The sequence below is a fragment of the Toxorhynchites rutilus genome, chromosome 3 (genome assembly GCF_029784135.1).
Source record: "Toxorhynchites rutilus septentrionalis strain SRP chromosome 3, ASM2978413v1, whole genome shotgun sequence".
NCBI classification, from domain to species: domain Eukaryota; kingdom Metazoa; phylum Arthropoda; class Insecta; order Diptera; family Culicidae; genus Toxorhynchites; species Toxorhynchites rutilus.
Window position 1 is genome coordinate 234,203,474 of NC_073746.1, and position 25,728 is coordinate 234,229,201.

Sequence of the window (25,728 nt, forward strand, 5' to 3'; positions counted from 1 at the left end):
TTTAAAAAATCGTAAAATTGGCAAATTGATTGATTTTGATACTGAGGGAAATTTTGCGAAAATGAAAGGGTGACATGTAACGAAAATTGTGGAGGTTTAAAATACAGTGGAATCCGTTTCTAATGACATCGATGGGAATTGACAAAGACGTCATAATAAGCGGAGTCATAATAAATGGATTGAATGAAATGGTGATAATAGTTAATCAACTGAACAATTTAACGAAGGAAACAGTTTTTCGAAGTTTCTTTCTTTTTTTCGAAGTAAGAGGATTCATTCGTTCTTACATGTTTTCTCGTAGCGAATCCAGCGAGTATTCACTCTGTAGAGAGTTTTATTAATTGTGTTTGTTGTGTAGGGGAAGATTGTACTGATCCGACCCCCTAAATTGCATCAGACATTCATCACATAAAATTCTTGTTTTTTTAGCAACTTCGGCATTGAAATATACAGTATAAATCATTAACTCTGTTTTCTACTGGTCGGTATGGTTCATGGGTGTACGAAAGGGGTAACACAAAGGGTAAATCAAAATTACCCTTTATTCACACTTTTAAAGATGGTGGATCCAAAATGACCCTCCCATGATTCAACTCCCAATTGGCCAGGAAAGACGTACGCCCCCTATTATACGGATAATGGGTGAAAATTACTGACGAATGGAAGTCGTATATAATCTTGTTTTGATTCCTTGTTCGATGATAATGACTATGAACGATCAGCAATGATGGAAAATCCCTACGATATGGTTATTGCGTGAAGGGCTTTTAGTCGAATATAGTATTCCGATGCCAGAAATAAATCAGAAATAAACACACAGCTGCAAACACGACCATCAGTTGAACGTTTATATGTTCTCTCTTTCTGTCGAACCTACACAGAAAAGCGGTGAAAATATGCTATTTTCATTCTACCATTCGTGGTCATAACCATCCTTTAATTCCGGCTAATTAGGCTGTAGTTTTAATGTCATTTGACAATGGAAACCAATGCCAATGGGAAAATGGAGGCTAAACATTGAAACGGAAATAATAACTCGGATAAAATAATTCCAAACCAAAACTGTTTCTTACCTTTTTTGTTTACCGCAACTTTCGCGTTTGACTATTCAAAATATGTTTTCAAAAATTATTTCACCATTTAGCCGTTAGACATAACGGTTCCAGATTATTCCTATCATATCGGAGTCTTCGTAGCTGAATGTGTTGCGTGTCTGCTAACCCAGCGAACGATTGTTGGTTCAATCTCAAAACCCAACCTTGAAATATTATGTAATATGAAGAAGTAGAATAAATTCTACCGTTTCAGTTCTTACAATTGATTATTAGGGTTAAGATGATGACAACAATATCATGTGTACGGAACAATTCCTTCTCATCAACAATTTAGTGATTTTTCGACAATATTGAAGGTTTTCTATACTGTGCTTTATGTCGCATGGTTAGGGTGGTCTTATTAAGGTGAAACATGATTTGTTATGTAGTATACTGATGTCTATCCTTGACGCGCGCTTAAAAAAAATACAGACTCAAGCTATCGTTGAATTATCTGAGAACTGTGTTTATTACGAAATCAAATTTCCATCTTTCTTTCTTATGTTATCTAGCGTAACCCGATCGCATTTATACAACACAATATAAAGATTACTTACGTCATGTATTATGGATGTCTATTCATTACAGCTTATATAAATGTGTATAACAATGAATATCATTTTCAATGTGGGACAGCTGAAATTTTGTCCAATGCATATTTTCACTGAAAAGAGATGAATTATTGGATGATAATCGTGTTTGAGTGAGTGTGCACTGGAGTCGGATTAACGCACCATTTTCGGCACTGAGATTTTCAACCTCTGGTTGAGGGCACGAATATATTTCGTAAATCCTATGTGGAAGCCACATGCGAAAAATTTCACTCAACGATATGTGTGAAGGTTCGGGCTGAAGTATGGGAGTAGTGAAATATCCCTATTCTCATTTGGAATGCTGGGGCAAGCAAGGGATTAGTTCGAGCGGGGAAAAGAATCTGTTTTTAGCTCCATATGAATGGAGTTGAATCAAATCATGTTTCATTATTTTTCATTTGACTGGACACGTGTCCGAGATCGGATAGGCGTAGAAGTTTGCCCTGGTCGACGGTATCCGGCATCCGATTCCCTGCTATGACAAGAATAGTGGTGTATACAAATCATGGCATTATTCCATCGAATGATGTTCTTCATTTTGCTGTCTATTTCGCTCGACTTAAATTTGTATTTGATAAAAAAATGTTTTAATCGAGAAAACAATTTTGTATACTATGGAGATTCGTCAGAACTATGTACATTGGTTTCATCGAACTCGAATAAAACTCTTCGAGAACAAATAATACATTTCACATATTCCATTCAAAACTAAGATGAACACACCGATCCCTCTGCAGAGCTCGGTCACCACAAGACGTCATTACATGACGATGTCAAATTACTTCCATTTAGTGCTGTGCAATTTCGTCTCGATTCACAGCTGCTTCTTCGGGTGAGCATAACGATCCTGAAGTAAATGATACATAATGGATGAACAGACGCCCATCAGCAGCTATTTTGCAACTTATCAATTTCTTTTTCGCAAAAGATAACATGTGTTAGATTGATACATTTGGTGAAATGGGCGAAAAAAATCATTCCAGCAGCGACTCTCATTGCTGTTTACGGTAAGACAGATTCGATACATTATGCTGTCATGGAGCAATTTTCACGTGATTAAACATTAATAATACAAAAAACCTTATAACGATGAAAAATGACTTCCAGATGTGCGTTTGGTTGTGCTGTTATTTACAATATACACGGAGCTATTGGATATTTCACGAAACTCGTCGATAACAAGAACATAGAGTTAATGTTTCGAAAACATTGCCAGTTCGAATACGTTTTCTGGCCCGCTTTTCGTACGATACAGGATGAAGGGTTTGATGGTAATCGATTATGAAAATTCCTTCATTGTATGCGAACATAATTGTATTTTCGATGTAATATTTCTTTGCTATAATGCATCTTTTGGAACGCACAGCAAACCTTTTTCAGGAGCAATAACTTTTCCACTCTACCAAGAAGATTATTCTCTGTATGAGTTGGAAATATTCATTTAAGGGGAAAGAGGTGAGCAGTTACGTTTTCTCGTTGGCTGTAGATATAAATTGTACTTTTTCCTCCCAGTAACTTTGTATCAAATTACAGGTTATAACGATTCCCAGCAATCGTTGTCTGCCGGAGTAAATAACAATTTCTGTGAAGGGCAATGATGACTGGTGCAGGATGGCATTCAAATTGAGATAAAGGTTAAACATTTATTTTAAAGCACGTCTCTAGATGTGTGTACTCACTTGATATTGTCCTAAAAGTCGACAGATATGTGCCAATGAGTATTATCAGCGGAATGATGAACATAAACACCAAGGTAAAAGTTGTGTAAAGTTGCTCCTGCCATCGTTCGGTGTAGAAACCATGGGTGACGCACTGATAGAAATCCTCCACGAAGGGGCCCTTCGCTACACGGAAAATCATCGACTGCAATTGAAGAAGATGGAACAAATTATTGGTAGTTACTCATGAAAACTATACAGCGTAAAAGATAATTTATCGATAACTTCCACTGAATTCTTTTTCATGGCACCAGTTTTAAAAATTGATTCAACCGTGGATTCAGCTACATTGGCTGGGCCGGAATGTTTGTCCTGATAAGGACAGAGGACTATAAGAGGGCCATTCACTTATTGATTTACAAACGAAACACACAAAACAAACACTTCTGATGCTATAAATAAGTAAATTAATTTCACAGATCCCTCAATTTGGCCTAGATAGCGCAAAGCGGAAGTACTAATCCCCGTTGAGTGTTTTCTGTACTTCGCGTCATGGCGGAAAATATTTCCAATTCATAAGAAAATATATTAAATTTAACAAGGCCGGCTTCGCTAAGTAATGCCGATTCGTTAAATAAGAAAAAAATATTTGATGTTTCCAATGATCGTGAAGAAAAGTAATAAAACGATCGATCACAGTTTTCATTCAACTGATAATCCTAAATGGCATTAGTAATCATTAGATATTCAATTTAAGATATTATAACCCCTATGATAGTGGATGCATTTCAGGTATTTTTCACATATTGCAAAAAAATTGTTTCTGAATGAATTTAAATCAAATTTAGAGATAATAGATGGAAGAGATGTCACAGTGACTATCACTGCACAACTTTAACGTGTGTGAGCTAGAATAAAGGTATTAGCGGAAGGGCCATACAAATTCACTTTTTTGGACGAATTTAAACAATCTTTACTCAATGGTTCAATGTAGTGCAGCACTATTTCACGCTTAAAAACATCCCTTCTCTTCAGTGCTCTTTTCTTTCACTTCACATTTATTCAATCTGCACACTGAAGCGAAGTTTTCGATCGTAATTTTAAAAGGGAATTGAAACATTATTTTTTGTGCAGTTCATATTCGATTGAAAAATTCGCTGTTGTATTCTAATCGTTGCCGGTGGCGTAGTGGTAAACGTGAATGTTATGCCATCCTATGCCACTTGTAAAAAAACCCTTTTTTTGGAAGACGGTCTGGGACAATCTATTTTGTTGAAATGATTTGTTGGGAAAAAATGGCTCAATTGAATGCCTACTTTCAAGCAAAAAATTAAAAATGTTGTTAATTTCTTGTGATTTTCAAGGTGTCGAGATCTAAGAAACCCCAGCCTTAGATGTAACTTTTAAAAAGCTAAGACTTTTTTACTTAAATATATAAATTTAAGGGACACTTATTTGAAATATATGATCTTTTTCCTTTGTTATGCTGAAACTTTTATTGTATGAATCTGAATTATAAAATGATATACATGGATTTCGGCCTTCCGATCGTTATCACGTTAGAGGTAGTATGGAAAAACTGTTTTGAGAAAATGTGAATAATGTGAATTGTTGATTAAAGAGAGAATCAGCGGGATTGAGAGTGCTTTAACTGTTAGATTCCTTCCTCCATAGATTTCTCTACATTTCTTTGTCTTAACAATCTGAATCAATATAGGCAGCTGTGCAAAGGTATAATAAATTGTATTTGAGTCCCAATGACAGTACAGATGTTGACACTTTCGGAGCTGAACCAGTATGATAAGCACGAGCAAGCGTGATGATGTCCCGTTGAATGCTCATGCAAGCTGGGATACAAATTTTCCTGTTTAGGCGTCGTTTTAGACCCCCAACAACCCCCCCCCCCCTACGTAACGCAATTTCCTATTTCTAATACACAGTGAAAATCATCCAGAATCCCTCAGGAGGCGATAGACGATCATATTTGATGAAAAAAACCTTCTTCGCATATGTTCGAATTAGTTATTAGAACTATTAGAACTTTATAGAAATTTTATCTTGTTTCGGATTCTGTTGCCTCAAATTGGCTCTACATTGAAAAGTACGCTACGGAGGACGATTCAGTTGCTTTCATTTGAAAAATGAGAAAATTTAGTACAGGATATAGTAGTGGAACATCTAAATTAGAGGATTTAAATAACCTAAAGTCATTTTTAGTTTGTTATTTTTAATGTATTATTATTAATTTTATTCAAAAAAATCACACTGAACTTGATTGTTTCTATCAATTAAATTTAAGCTCTCTAACCACTCTTCAATTTGTTCTTTGACGCCTAATTTCTATCTTTCTTAGTTTCACTGCAATATCGATATTAACATTTTTTGGTGATAATTCAAACAAAATCTTCAAAAATCTCGAATTTTTCCCCACTGTACATATAATAGCCACTTAAATTTCACCTTAACGTTGAAAGGTCATATTTTTTCTTAAATGAGGTCATATTTGAAATATAAAAAAAATTTTTTTTTCAAACTGTATATTATCAATTTTGGACTCTAATAAATTGATAATCGAATCATATGTAATATATAATCAAGTCCGACTTATACTTATAACCGAAAGCCGTCGTCTAGCTTTTGAATTGGCAGAAAACTAGTATGGAATTATTTATACAGGGATATACATAAAATTCTACTCTTTCGAACTTGTGGCTAGTCCTGATGGGTTTGCGTGCCACCTTATTCACAGCAGCAGCTTCGGGTGTTTTGGCTGCGGTTGCTGTTTGCTCCTCCTCGGAAATAGCGGCAGATTACTTGCCACCATATTTGTTTTGTGGTGTCAACCGCCCCACGGTTCGATACATATTGAATTCTCTTCGTCACTAGACCGTCGCTTCTATATATTTTTTGTTGGATAATGAATTTATAAGGGGTGGGAATCGCGATGCAGTTTTTACTTCTTTCCAGGAACTGAATATCTGAATATTTGTGCGACCTGCATAAATGTATGTGAAGTTCTTTCGATTGATACATGACCCACCGCAGCTTGTTTTTATTGTTAGTGGTGGTGATGTTTTGAATTGTGGAGTCTTGAAAAGGAAAATTTGGAAGACAAACTAGATGCTAATGATTTGGTATGGGAGAATTATCTTCAGAAGGCTTCCGTGTTATTTGTACTTGGTCGAAGAAATTACAAAAATTGCTGGCTGAGATTTCTTGACCCGAATCTGACCTGGCGGGAGCTGCGGTGTTCAATAAGTTACACAACTGATTACAATAAGTAATCAGTTAACAACTTTTTTACAGTCGAAATATATGAATTTGTTTATTTTTTTCATTATTAAAAATCTTCGCAATCCAATAACGTATAATCTCTCTCTTATCCCTTAACCCTCTTCAAATGTCCAAAATGGGTATATGGATGGGCTCTTAGTGCTTTGAAATTTGTCAAAGCACTTGTTTGAATTTTCAAAACGACACATGTAAAGTAATACCAAAATTATCATTCTATAAAAAAATTCAAATATATAATGATTCATAAGATGAATGAAAAAAAAATCTGTTAGTAACACTGAAAAACTAAATTGTCAAAATTAGCTCCGCATGACAAAAGTAGTTCCATACGATGGTAAGCTATTCGCCAAATGGAAAGCAATAAACGGTTGCTGGATAGATACAGATTACAATTCTTGTTAGACTAGCAGCGGGACCGGTTCGGAAGAAAAGCAATGTTTCCATTGAGGTGAGCATTAAGTTTGTTTTTATTTTTAAGTGTTCTCTGTGTTCGTAGATTAATTAAACGTTTGGTGGGAACAGGAGATAGAAGAATGTATCCGACATACCTGGAAAGATCATCTGCTATCAAACGTCCCACTTTCTGTTTGAACAGATAGAAGTTGTTTTTAATGTGCCAACTCTGGAATGGCGTAAGTCGTATACTGGCAGTAACAGTAAAGTTATGTTTATGTGCCAATTTGGATTTAAATTCCTGTTAATGAAAAATGGGTTTGATGGTCGATTAGTTGAATGAAGACTTTAATATTCAAGAGAACATTCGAGCTGATTGAGGATGGTTGCAAAGGATTGAATTGTTGCAATTCGTCATATGGATCACAAAGCTGGATCTGTAAAATCTTGAAATTAATATTTGTGGATAACTTGTGTTGTGAAAGGTGAAATGTGTACCTCATCCGGGAGACAAATGATCGCAATTGTGCTTGTTTTCCTAATGTCAATTTTATGTGGCTCTGTGTCTGTGGTTTAGATGCTTCGAAATTAAAAAAATCTTTTTTTTTTTTTATCCAAAATATATATTTTATTAAGGCTCATATGGCGTCAGCCTAACGGGGCCGGGAGTTCAATATTTTGACAATGTTTGCTTAGACTATGTTAGTAATATGTAACCGATTACTCGCGGTTGACTCGAGGTTAGTATTACAAGTGTCCTCATAATTGGTATGTCGCAGTCTTCGATGCTCTGTACGTGTGCCCGACACAGGATACTTCCTATTGGGATGCAGCTGAGCATTAATCAGCAACGCCCCCCTAGTCTGTACCCCATATCTAGCGTGGTGCGTCTTTCTCGACTCGAGGAATCCAGGATAGAATGGCGGCGCAATCATCAGCTCGTGTAGAGTTGTCATGAGCGGTACAACCTTTGGCTCTTGTTGAATAATCAGTGGACTGCACAACCTTCGGCCCGTGCATCTGTAAAGAGTGTGTGTATGTATTGCCGCGACTAAGTAAAAGTTTATCGATTGGATAGGAGGGATATGAAACGGGGACACAACGAAGGAAACATCATTAAACGTTGACATCGGCGTTTCTGAGGAACAGGTATAGATGAAGCAGAAGATCAGGATCCCGGCTACCTAAGATATCCCGGACGGGGATATCCGATTGTCTGCCTTGTACTCTCAGTGCTCTAGAGAGCTGAGAGCGAGCAGCATGGAACCGGATACACGACCAGACAACATGCTCGATGTCGTGGTAGCCATCGCCACAATCACAAAGATTGTTTGCTGCGAGCCCAATGCGATAGAGATGCGCGTTTAGGTTGTAGTGATTGGACATAAGCCGAGATATCACGCGAATGAAATCACGACCTACATTCAATCCCTTGAACCATGCACTCGTCGAGACCTTAGGGATAATCGTGTGTAACCAACGACCGAACTCATCACCACTCCACATGCGCTGCCAACTTACGAGCGTATACTGACGAGGAATGTGGAAAAATTCATTATAAGCAATTTGCCTTTCAAAAAGTGTGCCTTCTGAAGCGCCCACCTTAGCTAGCGAGTCCGCTTTCTCATTCCCCGGAATCGAGCAATGAGAGGGAACCCATACTAAGGTAATCTTGAATAATTTTTCGACCAAAACACTCAATAGTTGTCTTATTCTAGTTAGGAAATAAGATGAGCGTTTATCAACCTTCATTGAGCAGATTGCCTCTATTGAGCTGAGACTGTCTGAAAAAATAAAATAATGGTCGATGGGCAATGTTTCAATGATCCCTAATGCGTAATATATCGCACCCAGTTCAGCGACATACACGGAACAAGGATCTTTGAGTTTGAAAGAGGCACTGGAATTTTCATTGAAGATGCCGAAGCCAGTGGACTCGTTTATGAATGAACCGTCAGTAAAGAACATTTTATCAGATCCAACTTTCCCATATTCTGCCGAAAATATCGGCGGAATAGAATCGGAGCGTAGGTGATCTGGGATTCCATGGATTTTTTGTCGCATGGACAGATCAAAAATGACAGAGGAATTGCAGAAGTATGGGAAGCAAACTTGGTTGGAGATGCCTGGTGAAGGGTGCACGTCGTGGGTAAGGTACTCATGGTATATAGACATAAAACTTGACTGAGGAGTCAGTTGGAGTAGATTTTCGAAGTTATCAATCACCAATGGATTCATGATCTTGCAACGGATGAGAAATCTGTAGGATAATTCTGTGAACCGAAGAGTAAGCGGGGGTACTCCTGCCAAAACTTCGAGACTCATCGTATGTGTCGAATGCAAACACCCCATGGCTATACGCAAGCAACGATATTGTATTCTCTCCAGCTTGAGAATATGAATCCTGGCAGCTGATCGGAAGCAAAAACTGCCATATTCTAACACTGATAATATCGTTGTTTTGTACAACTGAATGAGGTCTCCTGGATGGGCACCCCACCATGTTCCGGTAATTGTTTGGAGAAAATTGATTCTTTGCTGGCATTTCTGTTTCAAATACGCAATGTGTCTCCCTCAGGTACACTTAGAATCAAAATATACACCCAGGTATTTGAAAAACATAGAGTGTTGGATCGTTTTGCCGGATAGGTGAAGCTGGAATTGGGCGGGTTCGTGCTTCCTAGAAAAAACGACCATTTCAGTTTTCTCCGTAGAGAATTCGATACCCAGCTTGAGGGCCCAAAAAAAAATCTTTTCAATTAAAAAAAGTCCTCGGCACTCTCGTTCCATTGGTAGAAAAAAATCTTTTCAATTAAAAAAGTCCTCGATATTTCTGTGACGGCGAGTTTACCGCTTATTCCAACTGAATGGGACTAATTTATTGACTCCGCCTGCGAATGACGAATCTCTATAGTAGCATGTCCGAAAAAGAACCTAAAACTATTGAGAGGAAGATGGTTGTAATAGCTGTTATCCATGGTAAACCCCTAAGCCAAGGTGTTACGCGACCTGAGCCGAGGGGTTAATCGAATGGCGGGGGGGGGGAGGTGTAAGGGAGGGGTGGTTGGCTTTATCGGAATACCCTGCCTTAACGGAGCCTGTGGAGCACCGGGGCGCCCTCCAGAGTATTTTCCGCCATTACTGCATTAAGCGGGTCACTGATGTAGCCTTCTTTACCGCGCAACTCGTGGGACTCACATGAACAATCCTAACAAGCTTTTCGGGTTCCGGCAGCATCTCCCTGAATAATGAAGACGAACAAAATGCTGGACAGAATAAAGTTTATTCAGGTGAACCATCATCACGCCAAGGGAGCAAGCAGCAGGTTCATTCACGAAATTTTGGATGTGGCTCTTGTTCAAGAGCCTTGGCTCTACAATTCTAGGATTCGAGAATCTCTACACAAAAAAGGAAGCTTCTCTATGACAGCACACAAACATCCCAGGAGACTACGTTGAAGTTCCTCCCTTTCAAGTTGCTACGCTGATACAACACTGTAAATTAACCCTCTACAGCCCAAGCCCGCCTTTAGGCTGATGTCACATTAGGCGGATTCGCCGCCGCGGATATCGCAACGGTTATTTTCTCCATTTAAAAACCGCCCCGCTCTGTGTGACATGGCTCATTCACAATACACTGTAGATCCTCCGCTGCGGTTTTACTCGCGGAATCAAAATTATTCAGACATTATTTTCAATGTTCACCCCCACTAGAACGTCTTTAGAATATTTTCATCTATCACACATACACATTGTTTTTATGCTGGCAGCTTTCTGCCGAGATAAAAGTGGAGTAGGTTTCTTAGGTTAATAAAAAACTTGGACGGTAGAGGGTTGAATAACAAACAATTCATAATAGGATGTGACGTCACTGCCCAACATACGGTCTGGGGGAGTAGTGACATTAATGTTATAGGTGAATGTTTGCTTGAATATTTAATGTCAAATTATATTAACATTTGTAACCAAGGAAACGACCCAACATTTGTTAACTCTATTAGACAAGAAGTTCTTGATTTAACACTCTGCAGTTCTGAACTACCAGATAAGATAAAAAATTGGCATGTGTCAAATGAAGTTTCCCAGCAGATCATAAACATATAACATTTAATTATAATTCTGGTGATCGAACTTTTGATCGAACAATTCAGAGATCCGAGAAAAACAAATTGGGATAGTTATCTTCCCAAACTTCAGGAGAAAATTTTGATATAAGTGGAAAGTATTTCTTCCACTGAGCACTTCGAAATAGTTTCATCAGAATTTGAAACCAATATTAAAGATACCTTCGAAGAAAACTGTCCACTGAAGCAAAAAACTTCAAGTGAGGATGCTTCTTGGTGGAACAAAAAACATGAAAGGCTTAGAAAATTGTCTAGAAAATTCTTCAACAAAGCAAAAATTACCTCTGATTGGAAAGATTATAAAAACAGTCCAACAGAATATAACAAAGAAATCCGTAAATCTAAGAGTAGGGATTGGAAGTTCACCTGTGAACAGGTAGAAAGTTTACCTGGTGTAGTAAGACTTCATAAAGCCCTTTCTAAGGATCACACCAACGGACTTGGTAGTCTGAAATCAATCAATCAGAGACGAGAATAGAGCTAATTAATTGGCTAGGGCGGTCTTTACGAAGTCGAGGGTTGAGTGGACAGTGGATTCCTTGAAGCCCTTTAAATCTCCAGAAACAGACGGGATTCATCCGGTGCGGTTACAAAAAAAGCAAGGATATCACTGTCCCTCTTCCGACGAAGATGTTTAGAGCTAGTATGGTACTAAGCTACATTCCTAGTAAATGGCGAGAAGTCCGGGTTATATTTATTCCCAAGGCTGGTAAACGTGACAGGACAACTCCCAAAGCATATAGACCAATTAGTCTAACATCTGTCATCTTAACATTCCATCATGATGGAAAAGATAATTGATCTCCATATCAAATCATCATATTTGAACAGGATACCATTGAACAAATTTCAATTTTTTCTTGATATTGAGGGAACATTTGACAATGCATCCTACAACTCCATAAATAAAGCTATGAAAAAATGTAGTTTTGACATGTGCATCTCCAACTGGATATATACCATGCTAACCAACCGACTAATAACAGCTAAAATAGGTGGATCTACTCTAACAACGAAACCAACTACAGGTTGCCCTCAAGGAGGAGTTCTGTCTCCTATGTTGTGGTCCCTAGTTGTCTAGCTAATAAGGGATACAAAGTCATTGGTTTTGCTGATGACATAATCATCTTAGTGAGGGGTAAATGTGAGTATACTATTTCCAATAGAATGCATACAGCCTTTAACTACACACTTAAATGGTGCAACTTGGAAGGACTTAGTGTTAATCTTTCAAACACAGTCATAGTTCCATATACCAGAAAAAGAAAGTATAAGATCCCACCTGTTAGATTGGGAGGTGTACAATTGGAGCTTTCAAAAGGAACCAAAAATTTAGGTGTCATGCTTGACTAAAAACAAAATTGGAACGACCAACTGGAGTATGCAATATCTAAAGCCCAGACTGCGCTCTGGGTTTGTAGTAGTATATTCGGGAAAAAGTGGGGATTAAAACCGAAAATGTTTCACTGGATTTACTCGGTAATAGTGAGATCCAGATCAACATATGCTTCGCTTAAAACCACACAAATATCAGCTCAGAAAAAGCTCGATAAACTACAACGTCTGGCATGCTTATCAATAACTGGAGCAATGCCCGGCGCACCCTCCAAAGCCCTAGATGATCTTTTATACCTTCTACCCAATGTCATGGAAAAAAGGTAATGAAGATGGTGGTTTTTCAAGCGACATAGCATGCGCTGCCATAACTATTTCTCAAATAGTGACGTCAGTCGTTGTGTTTATATTTGATTGCCTACCACATCCATGTGAAAATGCTATTTTCAGGAAGTGTTTTATCAATTAAAAACGTACACTTTATTAGAGTTCCCGCTGAATATGAAGCTAATGTGACAGCGTGCAGTGAATATTTGTGAAATCACGTCGAAAAAGACGGATAAAAGTGATATTTCCATGTGCCATATTCAAGACCCCCCCACGTTCACAGAAACAAACGAAATTTCATTATTTTAACGTTACGAAGTTGATGTTTTGAAGGATTTCAATATCGGTGTGTATGTTGTGAGAAAATAATTGGCAATTAATAAAAATTTCACCGATAATGTTACTGCTTTCGAGATCTAAGTATACAACTGCTCTCTGGATCTTCTTACTACATGAATAATCGAAATAAGCCACAATACAATTTTCATCTGTTAAAAAACAAACAGTTGAATGATTTCAGGGGAATTTCGGCTCAAAATATTAAAAACGTAAATAAATAATCGAAATAAGCCACAATACAATTGTCATCTGTTAAAAAACAAACAGTTGAACGATTTCAGGGGAATTTCGGCTCAAATTATCATGCAACCGTGAGTACTTTGAACATTGTTTTGTTTCATCCATATACATTTCATGTTTAATGCAAATAATTACGATACGATATTTTGCTTGCCAATACAGATATACTACTGCTTCACCTCGATATGTACCTCATTGCCTTCTACCCTTGAACCAATATGTGCAACTTGAAGCGGAAAAAGGTGCTCTTAGGCTGAAACATTTTCTAGAAGGGAATCTAACAGGGCATTTACAAATCCTGAAAGATTTTCAACTGAACTCTAAAGTAAGCATGAATGAAGACTGGATGGAAACAAAGACTAACTTCAGTGTTCCCTTCAAAGTGATTGAATTCAATCGCAACGAATGGGAAGAAGGTGGTCTCAAAACTCGTCCAGGATCACTCGTGTTTTATATCGGTGGATCTAAAATTGGTAAATCTACGGGAGCTGGGATTGCTGGACCAGGAATCGACATGTCAATTCCAATTGGACAGTGGCCTACAGTTTTTCAAGCAGAAATACACGCTATTCTAACATGTAGAAATATTTGTTTGGCTAGAAAATACAGGTACGTCAATATCTGTATCTTCTCATACAGCCAAACATCTCTGAATGCAATAAAAGCGTACACATGTCAGTCAAAGCTAGTTTGGGAATGTATTCTATCCTTGTAACAACTAGCTGTTACTAACGAAGTTAATCTATACCGGGTGCCTGGTCACTGCGGTATAAAAGGTAATGAAAAAGCCGATCTCTTAGCAAGATTAGGATCTTCAACTAAATTCATCGGGCCTGAGCCATTTTGTGGATAATCATGCATGAAATCCGAGCTCAAAACCTGGGAAATATCAATGATTGAAGCCAACTGCAGGGCTCTATCAACACCAAGACAATCCAAATTATTTATTACACCTTGTGACAGAATAACACGCAACCTACGCAGCTTGAATAAGGCAGATTTGAGTACATTAACCGGTCTATTGACCGGACACTGTCCGAGCAGGTATCACCTTTAAAAAATCGGAAAACTGGCAGATGATAACTGTCGTTTCTGCAATTTCGAAGCTGAAAATTTCGGAACATTTACTGTGTCAATGCAGTACACTAATTCAGCGAAGACTGTGGATTCTTGGAAAGGGCATGCTTATGCCTAACGAGATTTGGTCTGCTGAACCAAAAAAGGTAAGGAACTTCATAAAGGAAATCATACCTTCGTGGGGGGTTATGCAAAGTCCTGGTGTGACTATCACTTATTCCCTGAGTGATGGAATGAACTGACACTGCATACATAGCAAACTGGAGTGCACTACAATGGATCAAATTAATGGTCGCAGTGGTACAATGCTCCTACAGAAAAAAGGAACTAAATGGAACTGGGGGTTCATCGGACATATGCTACATGTTACCAAAGGTTTCTCGAGCCTGCGATCCTTCCAAGTGGTTTATCTGAGAAATTCCAGTCATTTATTGAACAAACGAATAAAGAAACGTCTGTGGTTTCCGAAACTCTATCGTGAGCTAAATTGTTCTCAACATATCTGATAGATTTTTGGCACACATAGAATCAATTTTCCTTCCTTTCTTCTGAAGATACTAAGCTGAACATGATCACACTGAATCATATTCAGGATATTCTTGCACTGTATCTTTTACTTACTGAATATTTAAATTGATTTATTTATTCTATATTTCATTTATGCCGCTATAAAAATGTTACCTGCTTAGACATTATTATTATTCACCGGATTAAGAGGAAAACTTTTCCGCGCTACGCGAAAGGATTCATTATTAACACGTTAAGGACCGCACGTTTTGGGGTAAACTTGAACGCTTCATTTGTTAGGATTTCATGAATGAGATCGTTTCCTTCGGTGTGGATGAGACGAAGGCGAGTAATCGGTAGGCTATGTTAGATACTTGGCAAACCAATGATTTAACCTTCAAGTGTAGAAAACAAGGGTTATTTCGTAATCAGTAATCATTTCATAACAGACGGAACGTGAAACACGAGAAAACTCGTGAGCAATATGTTAAATTGGGGCATTTAATCAAATAAATTTCTGGCAACAATAACCCATAAAATAACTTCTGCAATTGATGTTTCTCCCACAGGGCACCAAGGCGAGCGCGTTTCATTTATGGAATTGAGCCGGGCCACATTCACGCGAAAGTATTTAACTACCCTCGACAACAATGATAAAGCTAATGAATGAGTGGTCGATATTTATGCCACTACATGTGGTTTTGTGCGCTCCTCCATCCAACAGAAATCTGCTTCCATTATCATCTTACTGAGCGAACGAATTGATTTTTCCCAAAAGCAGATGACCAACGCGCCTCAATACGCTTGAATCGAATTAAATTACTCGCTCCATTAGCAAATTAAACCGATTTCGATATTTTGTATAACAATTATTTTGGAAAATCAATCGGAAAGTTCCCGAAAATTTCCACAAGTTTAATGAATTAAAGATAATTGAATGACTCCTAATGATTAACAATTTACTTTTGCGTGTCCGAGGGGTGTCAATCCGTTGTGGCTTGCAATAATAAAACGCTCGATTTATAACTCACTGGGTAAGGCACAGCATCCCATTTCTCTGCTGTCATTCGCTAGAAGGAAATTCCGTATTCAATCATGAAAACGGTTCCGTTTCCTGACTGTCCAATTTTCGATACCGACATAAATCAAAAGGTTCCACTCTGTCGGTCGAAATTAATGATATTGTAACAGGGATTGTGGTTCGAGCCCGTTAGGAGGCAGTTATCTTACTAGGCAACCGAAGCAACAAGCCTACATTGTGGAAATCTGAGCGATTCGCATGATTTATGGCAAGTAAGCATGATGTTTTAAACAAAACGTTCGTTACTATATTTGAACAATCTGTGCACTGTGGACAGCGGTGAGAAAAGCATCGGATTGTGTTTTTATAGAGAAATTTATTTTGGGGGGAATTTTAATTCACTGCTTTCTAAATACGATTAGTGATTCATCAGAAAAACGGACGTGTTTTGATAACGGTGAAAATACGTTATCAAAAATAGACATCTAAATTGGAACAGGGTTGTTTTCATTTTAAATCACACATGTTTGGTATTGAACTAATGAGCAATTTGATATTCAGGCGTACATCGAATCATTTCAAATATGTATAAATATATATATATATATATATATATATATATATATATATATATATATATATATATATATATATATATATATATATATAATTATATATATATATATATATATATATATATATATATATATATATAATTGATAAGCTCTAAATGCCGCTCGGAGACAGTTTTGATGTAGAATTTGAAATATAAAAGTTGGAGAAGTAAAATCCTTTTTTTCATGGTCACCCTAAAGCAACTTAGATGAAGAAGCGCCAAAAACAACTTTGTCGAAGACACTTATTATCTAAAAAAAACTGCCTTCGACAAAGTTGTTACATATGGTTGAGCGTTCACATATCTTAATCCTACTCCAAGTTATTCATGTTTTTCTCCGAAAATTAAGTCTACTCTAATGCAAAACATTACATACTTAAGAAAGTTGAACTTTTGTAGAGTCAAATGTGTCCTCTAAAATGCCGCCCATAAACATTGTTTATGTTTGCCCTAGAATGAACGAAAAACAAAAGAAAAGGGCGTATTTTGGAAAAAAAACATCAACAACTTATAGGATCAAGATATTGACAAGTTCTATATCGCAAAATGTTTGTCTTTTTTTTTTGGTATAGATAGGAGTGCGTTACATCACATTAAAATCCATTTTCAGTTTCGAACAAAGATAAATTTCGCTAGCTCAAACATCAAATGGACAGAGTTTTCCGAAAATTTTGAATTGCCGTGTTTAGTTGGAATATTTTTGGTTGTAATATGTGTAATATCCTCTCCATTCCAGAGGAGGGAGGGGTGTCATACCATTATAGAAACATTTCTCATATCCAAAACCCTCACATTCCAAATTGTGCTTGATTAGTTCTCTACTTATGCCCTTAGGGAGGGGGTGAATAGTCTAACCATCATAGAAACATTTATTGCGTCCTAAAACCTCCACATGCCTAATTTGGTTTCATTTGCTTGATTAATTCTCGAGTAATGCAGAAATTTGTGTTTCATTGGTATGGAGGCCCCCTTTTAGAGAGGGGGTGGGGTCTCAAACTATCACGAAAACCTTCCCCGACCCCAAAAACCCCTACATACCAATTTTCATGTCGATCGGTTCAGTAGTTTCCTAGTCCATAAGAATCAGACAGACAGACAGACAGACAGAAATCCATTTTTATATATAGAAGACTTCTAGGACTCATAACAACACTGATAATTGATAGTTGTATTAATTTGCAGTATATTGCAGTGGATAAAACATGTAATATTAGCAATGCTTCAGTCAAATATGACTGTTTTCTGTTAAAAGTACAACAAAAGCGTGTGTGATTCGATTTATTTATAGTTGAATACATTTGAATTCCGATACGAGAATTCCCAGAATGTAAATCTAATTTTATTATCCGAACGGTCGAACGCACTTCGACGAACAATCTGGTTCATATTCATTTTCCCTACAAATGCCTTTCCTGTATTAATGATGTGAAATTATCAACAATAGAAATAGACGGAATGGGACCTACGGAAGGAAGCATGCCATTTCTCCTGTACGATTATAGCCTATTTGTTTTGTTTTCATTGATATGGCTCATTACATCTATTTTCGTTAATAGCATAGCGTAGCGTAGGTGTGTTTGTAGGTATTCCTCCAGGCATTGGGCATTTTATGAGAAAGTTGAAGCTAAATGAAGTCAATCACTCAACGTATACTCAGGCATGCACATCAATGCCAAAAGGTGCTCGATGATCTAGTATTGCTGTGTCCAATATATTCCCATACAGATTCAAACTTTGATTATTCTACATGAGATATTCAGATTTTATTGATTATTGTCTTGAATGAAGGATAATGTTCTGTTGATCGATCACAGCATACGTTTCGGAATAACACCGCCTTCAATATTGTAGATCAGCTTCAAACGTTTTTCAGACCCGTCACAGGCGGCACGCACTACTTCCGTCGACATTTCGTCCCAAATACGGAGGATCACTGTCTTGTAGTAGACACCTCTTGATCGTTTACCTTCGACAGTATGTATGACCATACGAGGTAATCCGAGGGGTTTAGATTCAGCGAACTAGGAAGAAATTAACCTAAGGACAAAAAATCGGTCAAATTTTCCCGCCACCAGTTCTGAACCAGAATCGTAATATGAGAAGGTGCTCCGTCCTGCTGAAACATGCCATGATCATTCCCGTACAATCTTTCCACGTTTGGTCGTAGAGACATTCTGCCATTCAGCCATTCTGCAAAACATCCGTTTCAAATCGTTTCTCCGAAGTTTCCGAAACACCATTAACTTTTCGTTTCGTAAAAGCTTGGCATCCCTGATCATGTTTGAGCACTTTGTGCTTTGTTGATTTCGAAACATTGAGGTCAGCGACCATTTTACGTACATAGTGCTGTGATTTTCGCTCTCCGATAATCCTAATCGCTTGCTCAGTCCTTTGTCGAAATTTTTCCAGGTTTTCATAAGGTTGAAGAAAATAACGCCTGGGTTCACTCATTCCAAGTACATTTTTATCACCGCAGCACGAAACTTTCTCATTGTTGATAAACAATATACAATAAATGAAAATAATCGAACAGATCCGTCAATGGATTGTATAAACATAGTGCAAGATTACACCTATACAAAGATAGAGTATGTGCTGTGAGTGTGAGAGTGTGAGTATGAGAATATATTGGACATGGCGCATTGCCTTTAAAAGTATCCAATTGTTACACTTATGTTCCACATAATTGTGAAAAAATATCACATTTATATACAGTCATTCCATGACAAACCGATATAGATCTCAGATTTTCGTGAAAAGTGGTAGTTTTGTTTTGTTGAAAAATCTTTTTTCCCCTTTTTCCAAAAAATTCAAAAATTCATAACTTTTGACTTTAACTTTTTCATATGATTGACATATCAAATTAAAGCCAATGAGCTTTTTAAAATCATAACTCAAAAACGAAAAAACGTCTGTTTGATTGTTGGAATAGTTATGTAAAAAACTCAGCTTTCAAGAACAAAGGTTAAAAATATGGCGTCCTTGGCCCGAAACCATGTAAACTATAAAAAAAGAATACAACCAATAATAACGAAGATCGATCGTGAGTTCAAACTCAGGGCCCTCAATTGACCATCTTTGTGTTGTTATAGAATAATTACGTCCACGCAACCATCATTAGCTATGGAGATCGATCCACGGTGGAACATAGATCGATTCATTCATACAACTGCTCTGCTCTGCAAGAAACATCGGGCTGCTGTTCTATAAATAACGCAACAATGATCAATATCAACTGTCTCCGCTGTCCGGTCTGCTGAACAATGGAAGAACAGATAGAATACCCTTACGCCGAAATGGCTACTAGAGTGTAATTTACCATAATATAATGGAACAGAAAACCTAACGCCTGAATAGCTACTACTTCTACGGTGTAATTTACAATTTATAGAAACATAAATATATGTACATGTACACGATAAAAACCCGGCTCTGTTACAGATAAAATTCTAATGAGCCTGATAAATAAATAAATGGGATAAAAAAATAATAACGAAAACAAAATACAAATTTTCTGCAAACGTAATTAAACAGACTAGCTTTTTGTCTTTTGATTTGATATATCGATCATCTGAATCGGTCCAGTAGTTCAAAAGATATGAATTTTCAAAAAAAACTATTTTTGGAAAAAGGGAAAAAAATTATTTTTCGGGCCACCCTAAAATGAAAATGGGGACTCTAATGAAAAAATAAAAAATACGGGTCCAATATTTTGTGATAAGGAACAAAATTACCAACATCACTGTCATCAGAATATATTTGAAACCCCAATAACGTCAGCATGTGGAAGTGTTTGAAATACATCTAGCGCATCTTACCCACCTTCAGCCCTCCCTTGCTACCTCAGCAAAGCGCTTGAGCTCGTTTCTATCTCAACCACATGTCAGTTAAAAAGAAGGTCAGAGTCAAAGTAACAAAATCGCTCGGTAATCTGGGAAAAAAACTTTTACTCTAGAAGTTCAGTTTTTATTAAGAAGGTGAGAAGATAAAGCTATTTGTATTCTTTGGAAGTTTACGCCAAGCGTATTCTCTTCTGCTCTGGGAAACATTTGGTGCACATTCAGTACTAATCATCCCTTCGACCGCTTTAGGTCAACAGTAGAAACCTTCCGACACCGGGCTCCCGCAACAAACTTTGTGTATCATATAAAATTCTGCTGGGAAATTGGTCACGGCAGTTGTCAATCTTCATTTCGATCGAGGGGGATATTGAGAAAAGTATCTACTGTAATAGCAGGGATTGGTCACAATAAATCAAATCAATTATTCAGCGTACTTGGAAGAAGCCCTACATTCTTGGATGATGTTGTAGCCAGAATAGAGGCAACCGGTGGCAATTCTGCAATGTAGACAAGTCAAGTTCGTCGTACCCAGGAATTGTCGGAATTTATGAAATCGTTTTCCAATTGTTTGTGCCTTTCTCCTTTCCTACGATGAAAGTGAACAGATTGTTTTCCCCCAATCTTATCTCCATGGATAAAATGAATGGCAATCCGCATTTTCATATTCGCACGTGTTGGAAGAAGAATGGCACGAGAACGGTAATTTATGTTATATATTTCTTGCAGTACAAAAAATAGACATGGCAACGAAGGGTATCTGATTTTCAAATTGAATTTACACTAAAGCCCTTCGTTACATATTTTATCCGACCCGAATCTAAATTGAATGCCTGATTACCAAAACTTCATTATTTTTGCCTTTTTCGCTACGTTTTGTTCTGCCGAATTCGCTGAAAGCAGCACCGGTCATTTGTTCTGCATCTCATTGTTCAGTAAATTTTTGCCCCGTACAAAAAGCTGAATATAACCTTCCTTCGGGGGAATCATTACTCTTACGGGATCAACCAAACGGAGTAAAATATTCCGACCATTTTATGATGTGTTCTGAGAATGGAATCTTCAATTTGGCCTCTATCAACACATCCCACAGCATTTGGAATTTATTTACCCGGTGTTTACACATGAAACCGGGTTTTTAATTAAAAATACATGTTCTTTGTTCTTGAATAGTCTAAAATATTTTTTTCCGGAGTGATGGCCGCTGCATGCTTTTTCCATCATTGAAAATAATAGGTAATCTGAAGCAGCGAAGCTGTTTGCGTTAGTTGATCTCAGTTGAGAAGGTAACCCGTTTCCTTCGTCCGTTTGCTCGGTGTGACGGGGCATTGTTACCAAGGAAAATTTCTTTGTGCTACCTTTACTGATATTCCGGTCGTTTGTGGAGCGGAGCACGATTCAATTTGATCAATTGTTTTCGTTAACATTTACTATTAATAGTTTCGCCGGTTTTCGTCACATTTCAACACTTTAGGTGGTTTTCCAAGTTCCTCGTTCCACATTTTCACCATTTTTTGAACCACTCATAGCATTGTGATTTGCATGCTCACCGTGAGCTTCCACCAAGATCCTATTCTAAATGGAAGCGATTTTCTTAGTAAAACAATCAATAGCGTCCGCAGATCGTAAATCGTAGGCACATCATTCACCATTTTCAACACTTGTTCCTCCCATATTTGGATCTTCTTTCTAGAAAATCCATGTTTCGTGGGTTGTTGGTTAGCTGAAGCATCTACAGTTGTGCATTGCAGTTATGCAATGAGAACAATAAGCAAATCATTGATCCACTCAAGCGTTGTAATTTCAACCATCATTTCACAGAAATCGCTCAGATACTGACTCATGAAGAATTGTTAATGAGTTTGTGTAGCGGATACCACTGCACTGTGGGGAACAGCTGGCCATAAGGCAAAAAACAAAAATGGCGTCAGCTGTTCTGTAATATTTTTTTTTTCCTGTACTCTAATCCCAAATTTGAGCGCAATATAATGAAATATGATTTTTTTATGACTTTTCAAGCTTGGCATATCGACATTTTTTGGCAGTTTTTTTAAAGAAAACTCAAAATCTTTGAAACGCTCTGTAGCTTGATTTTTTTTGCGTCAAAGGAAAAGTTGTCCGAAAAACTATACAAAACAAACCTCTTTCATTAGATATTGTAAAATTTTATCAATGTAGGTCTAACGCAAAAATAATAATAAAAAAATGATCAGCTTAAAAGTTTAGTTGTCGCAGTTTGCCACGGTTATGACTACATACAAAATTTAGGTAAAAACATAAGCTTTCAAGTGAACACTGTTCGCCGTAGCGCAAAACTACGCTAATTGTTGTTTTAGTAGTAGTTTTATTAGTAGTTGTTGCACCGTTTTCACAAAACAGCCCGCATGAAGTAGGCTTAATAGGCAGAAGTATTCTAAATTAAACTATTAAGTGTCTTTAGTGAGGTATTTAGTTTGCCCAACTGCAAATGAAAATTATTAATAACACACTTATCGATTTTTTTTATAGCCACTGAACGCGAAAAGTGACGAACACTCGATCATATAACTTAAATTAAATTCTTAAGAACTGATTTCCTAATCAGTATGATTAACTATTCGATAACTAATGAATTTAGCTTATCATAAAAATTAAATTCACAGTGCGAACAAAATTACAGCTCAGCCATTCCATGCCAAACCGATATAGTGGTTCTCAGATTCTCGTCAAAAGTGGCAGTTTAGTTCTCTATCGCAAATTTTTAGACCCGTTTTTTTGTTAGGGTGACCATTTCCATTTTAGGGTGGTCTGAAAAAATCTTTTTTTTTGTATTTTTGTCAAAAATGACTTTTTTTCAAAAATTCATAACTTTCAAATTTTCGACACATTAAATTAAAGTCAATTAGCTGGTCTTTTTAGTAAAAATATTACAGTTACACAAAATCTGAATTATGTTTTCGTTATTATTGATTGTATTTGTTTTTTTATAGTTTTCATGGTCTCGAGACCAAAGGCGCTATATTTTTTAATATTTTTTCTGGAAAGCTGTGGATTTTTCACATAACATATCTCGAAACCAGGGAGGGTTTGCTTTTTTCGTTTTTGAGTTATGATTTTTCAAAGTTAACCGATGGTCCGAAAAATCATTTTTTCCACCACACAAAATCATAACTTTTGATCTACTGTACCGATTCAGATGATCGACATATCAAATTAAAGCCAATAAGCTAGTCTTGTTTGAAAAAATATTACACTCTGAACAAAAATGGATTTTGTTTTCGTAATTATTGATTATATTTGTTTTTTTTTTATAGTTTACATCGTTTCGGGACCAAGGGCACCATATTTTTTATATTTTTTTATGGAAAGCTGAGCATTTTTCACATAACATATCTCGAAACCAGGGAAGTATTTTTTTTCGTTTTCAAGTTATGATTTTTCAAAGTTAAAATATTTTCAGTTTTCATTCAATATTTCTATGCGACTAGACTGGATGCATGTGACTATAATCCAATTAATTGACAAGTGTGTTATTTTTTCGAAAAATGGCAAGGCTAATAGGCTTTAATTCGATATGTCGATCATCTGAATCGGTCCAGTAGTTCAAAAGTAATAAATTTTTCAAAAAAGTCATTTTTGGAAAAAAAGCTATCCATCGGGTACCATTGGGTAAATTTGAAAAATCATAACTTAAAAACGAAAAAAAACGCCTCCCTGGCTTCGAGTTATGTTATATGAAAATCCTCAGCTTTTCAGAAAAAAATATAAAAAAATATAGCGCCTTTGGTCCCGAGACCTTGAAAACTATAAATAATAAATACAATGAATAATTACGAGATAATTACGGTAAACTTTGGAAAATCATAACTTAAAAACTACTCCTCTCTGGTTTCGAGATATATTATGTAAAAAATTCTCAGCTTTCAAAAAAAAAAAAATAAAATAATATAGCACCTTTGGTCCTGAGATCATGAAAACTATAAAAATCAAATACAATCATTAATAATGAAGCCAAAATTAAAATTTTATGCAACACTGGTATTTTTTCATAAAAGCAAATCAGCAAATTGGCTTTAATTTGATATATCGATCATTTAAATCAGCTTAGTAGTTCAAAAGTTATGAATTTAAGAAAAAAATCATTTTTTGAAAAAAGTGGAAAAATTACGAAAATCTGAGAACCACTATATCGGTTTGACATGGAATGGCTGAGCTAAGAAAGCAGTTATCGTCCGGCAGTAAATTTCGAACTGCATTGAATAGACGGGCACCAATGTGAAATGAATGTAAATCGTTACAGGAAAATTTAATACGTCTCAATAAAGAAGTATTCAGGTTTTGGAAACCCCGTCTTGTTACTCCATTGGTAACATTAGTACTCAGTTGAAATTTCTCAGCCAAATAATACGCTTTGAACGTATTCTGAGTGGCAAGCTCTAGAATACGCGTGACCACAGTGCAAGTCGGAGGAAATTTTTTTGACGAAAAATCCCCCGGCCAGAACGGGAATCGAATCCGAACACCCGACATGATAATGTGAGACGCTAACCACTCGGCCACGGGAGCACTATTTGCTAACTTATCTATATATATATATATATATATAAATAGATGATCTGTCTGTCTGTCTGTCTGTCTGATTCTTATGGACTCGGAAACTACTGAACTGATCAACATGAAAATTGGTATGTAGGGGTTGTTGGTGCCGGGGAAGGTTTTCGTGATAGTTAACAAAAAACAAATTTTGGGTGGGACGAAGTTTGCCAGGTCAGCTAGTGCCCTATAAATTAACTCGGGCTAGAATTACATGAAGCGTGCGCTGTCCGCTGCTGACTCTGCGCGTGCCCGGTGTGTCTGGTTAATTACCAAACAGAGATAGAAAAAAAAGTTAACCTAAGCATAAAGCGTGTTGTTGCACAGTCCCTCGGGAAATTTGGGAAATGATCTAAATTAAATTAGGACAGTTCAATATGCGTGTTACCGGCCGGTAACATCAAATTGAACCAGGGTGGTTTATCACCATCTCTACATTAATATATGAAGAGATTAAGGCCGCTTCCAGACAAACTTCGTCTCGCCCAAAATTGATTTTTCGTTATCAATACCTTAACACATTCGCGTTTTCTTACTAAGCGAACCTTAATGAGTCCAATCGCAGAACTGTTCATTGATTGATCTCCTAATTGATCCTTTACTATTTTTAATATAATATCAAATAAAAAAAATAATATCAAATTATTTTCAGACACAATTCATGTCCAAATTTTTCAATCACTTGCAAATTACATGTTTC

At 36.8% G+C, this 25,728-nt stretch overlaps 1 protein-coding gene across 2 annotated transcripts in view; it reads right to left on the bottom strand.

Annotated features, from left to right (window-relative positions):
• LOC129776777 (gonadotropin-releasing hormone receptor) overlaps window positions 1-25,728 on the bottom strand; it is a 154,229-nt gene that overhangs the window by 55,384 nt on the left and 73,117 nt on the right. For both annotated transcript variants that reach the window (XM_055782616.1, XM_055782617.1), the window contains exon 3: window positions 3,367-3,550. In XM_055782616.1, the coding sequence (XP_055638591.1) occupies window positions 3,367-3,550 (184 nt within the window). The remainder of the gene's footprint in view (window positions 1-3,366; window positions 3,551-25,728) is intronic.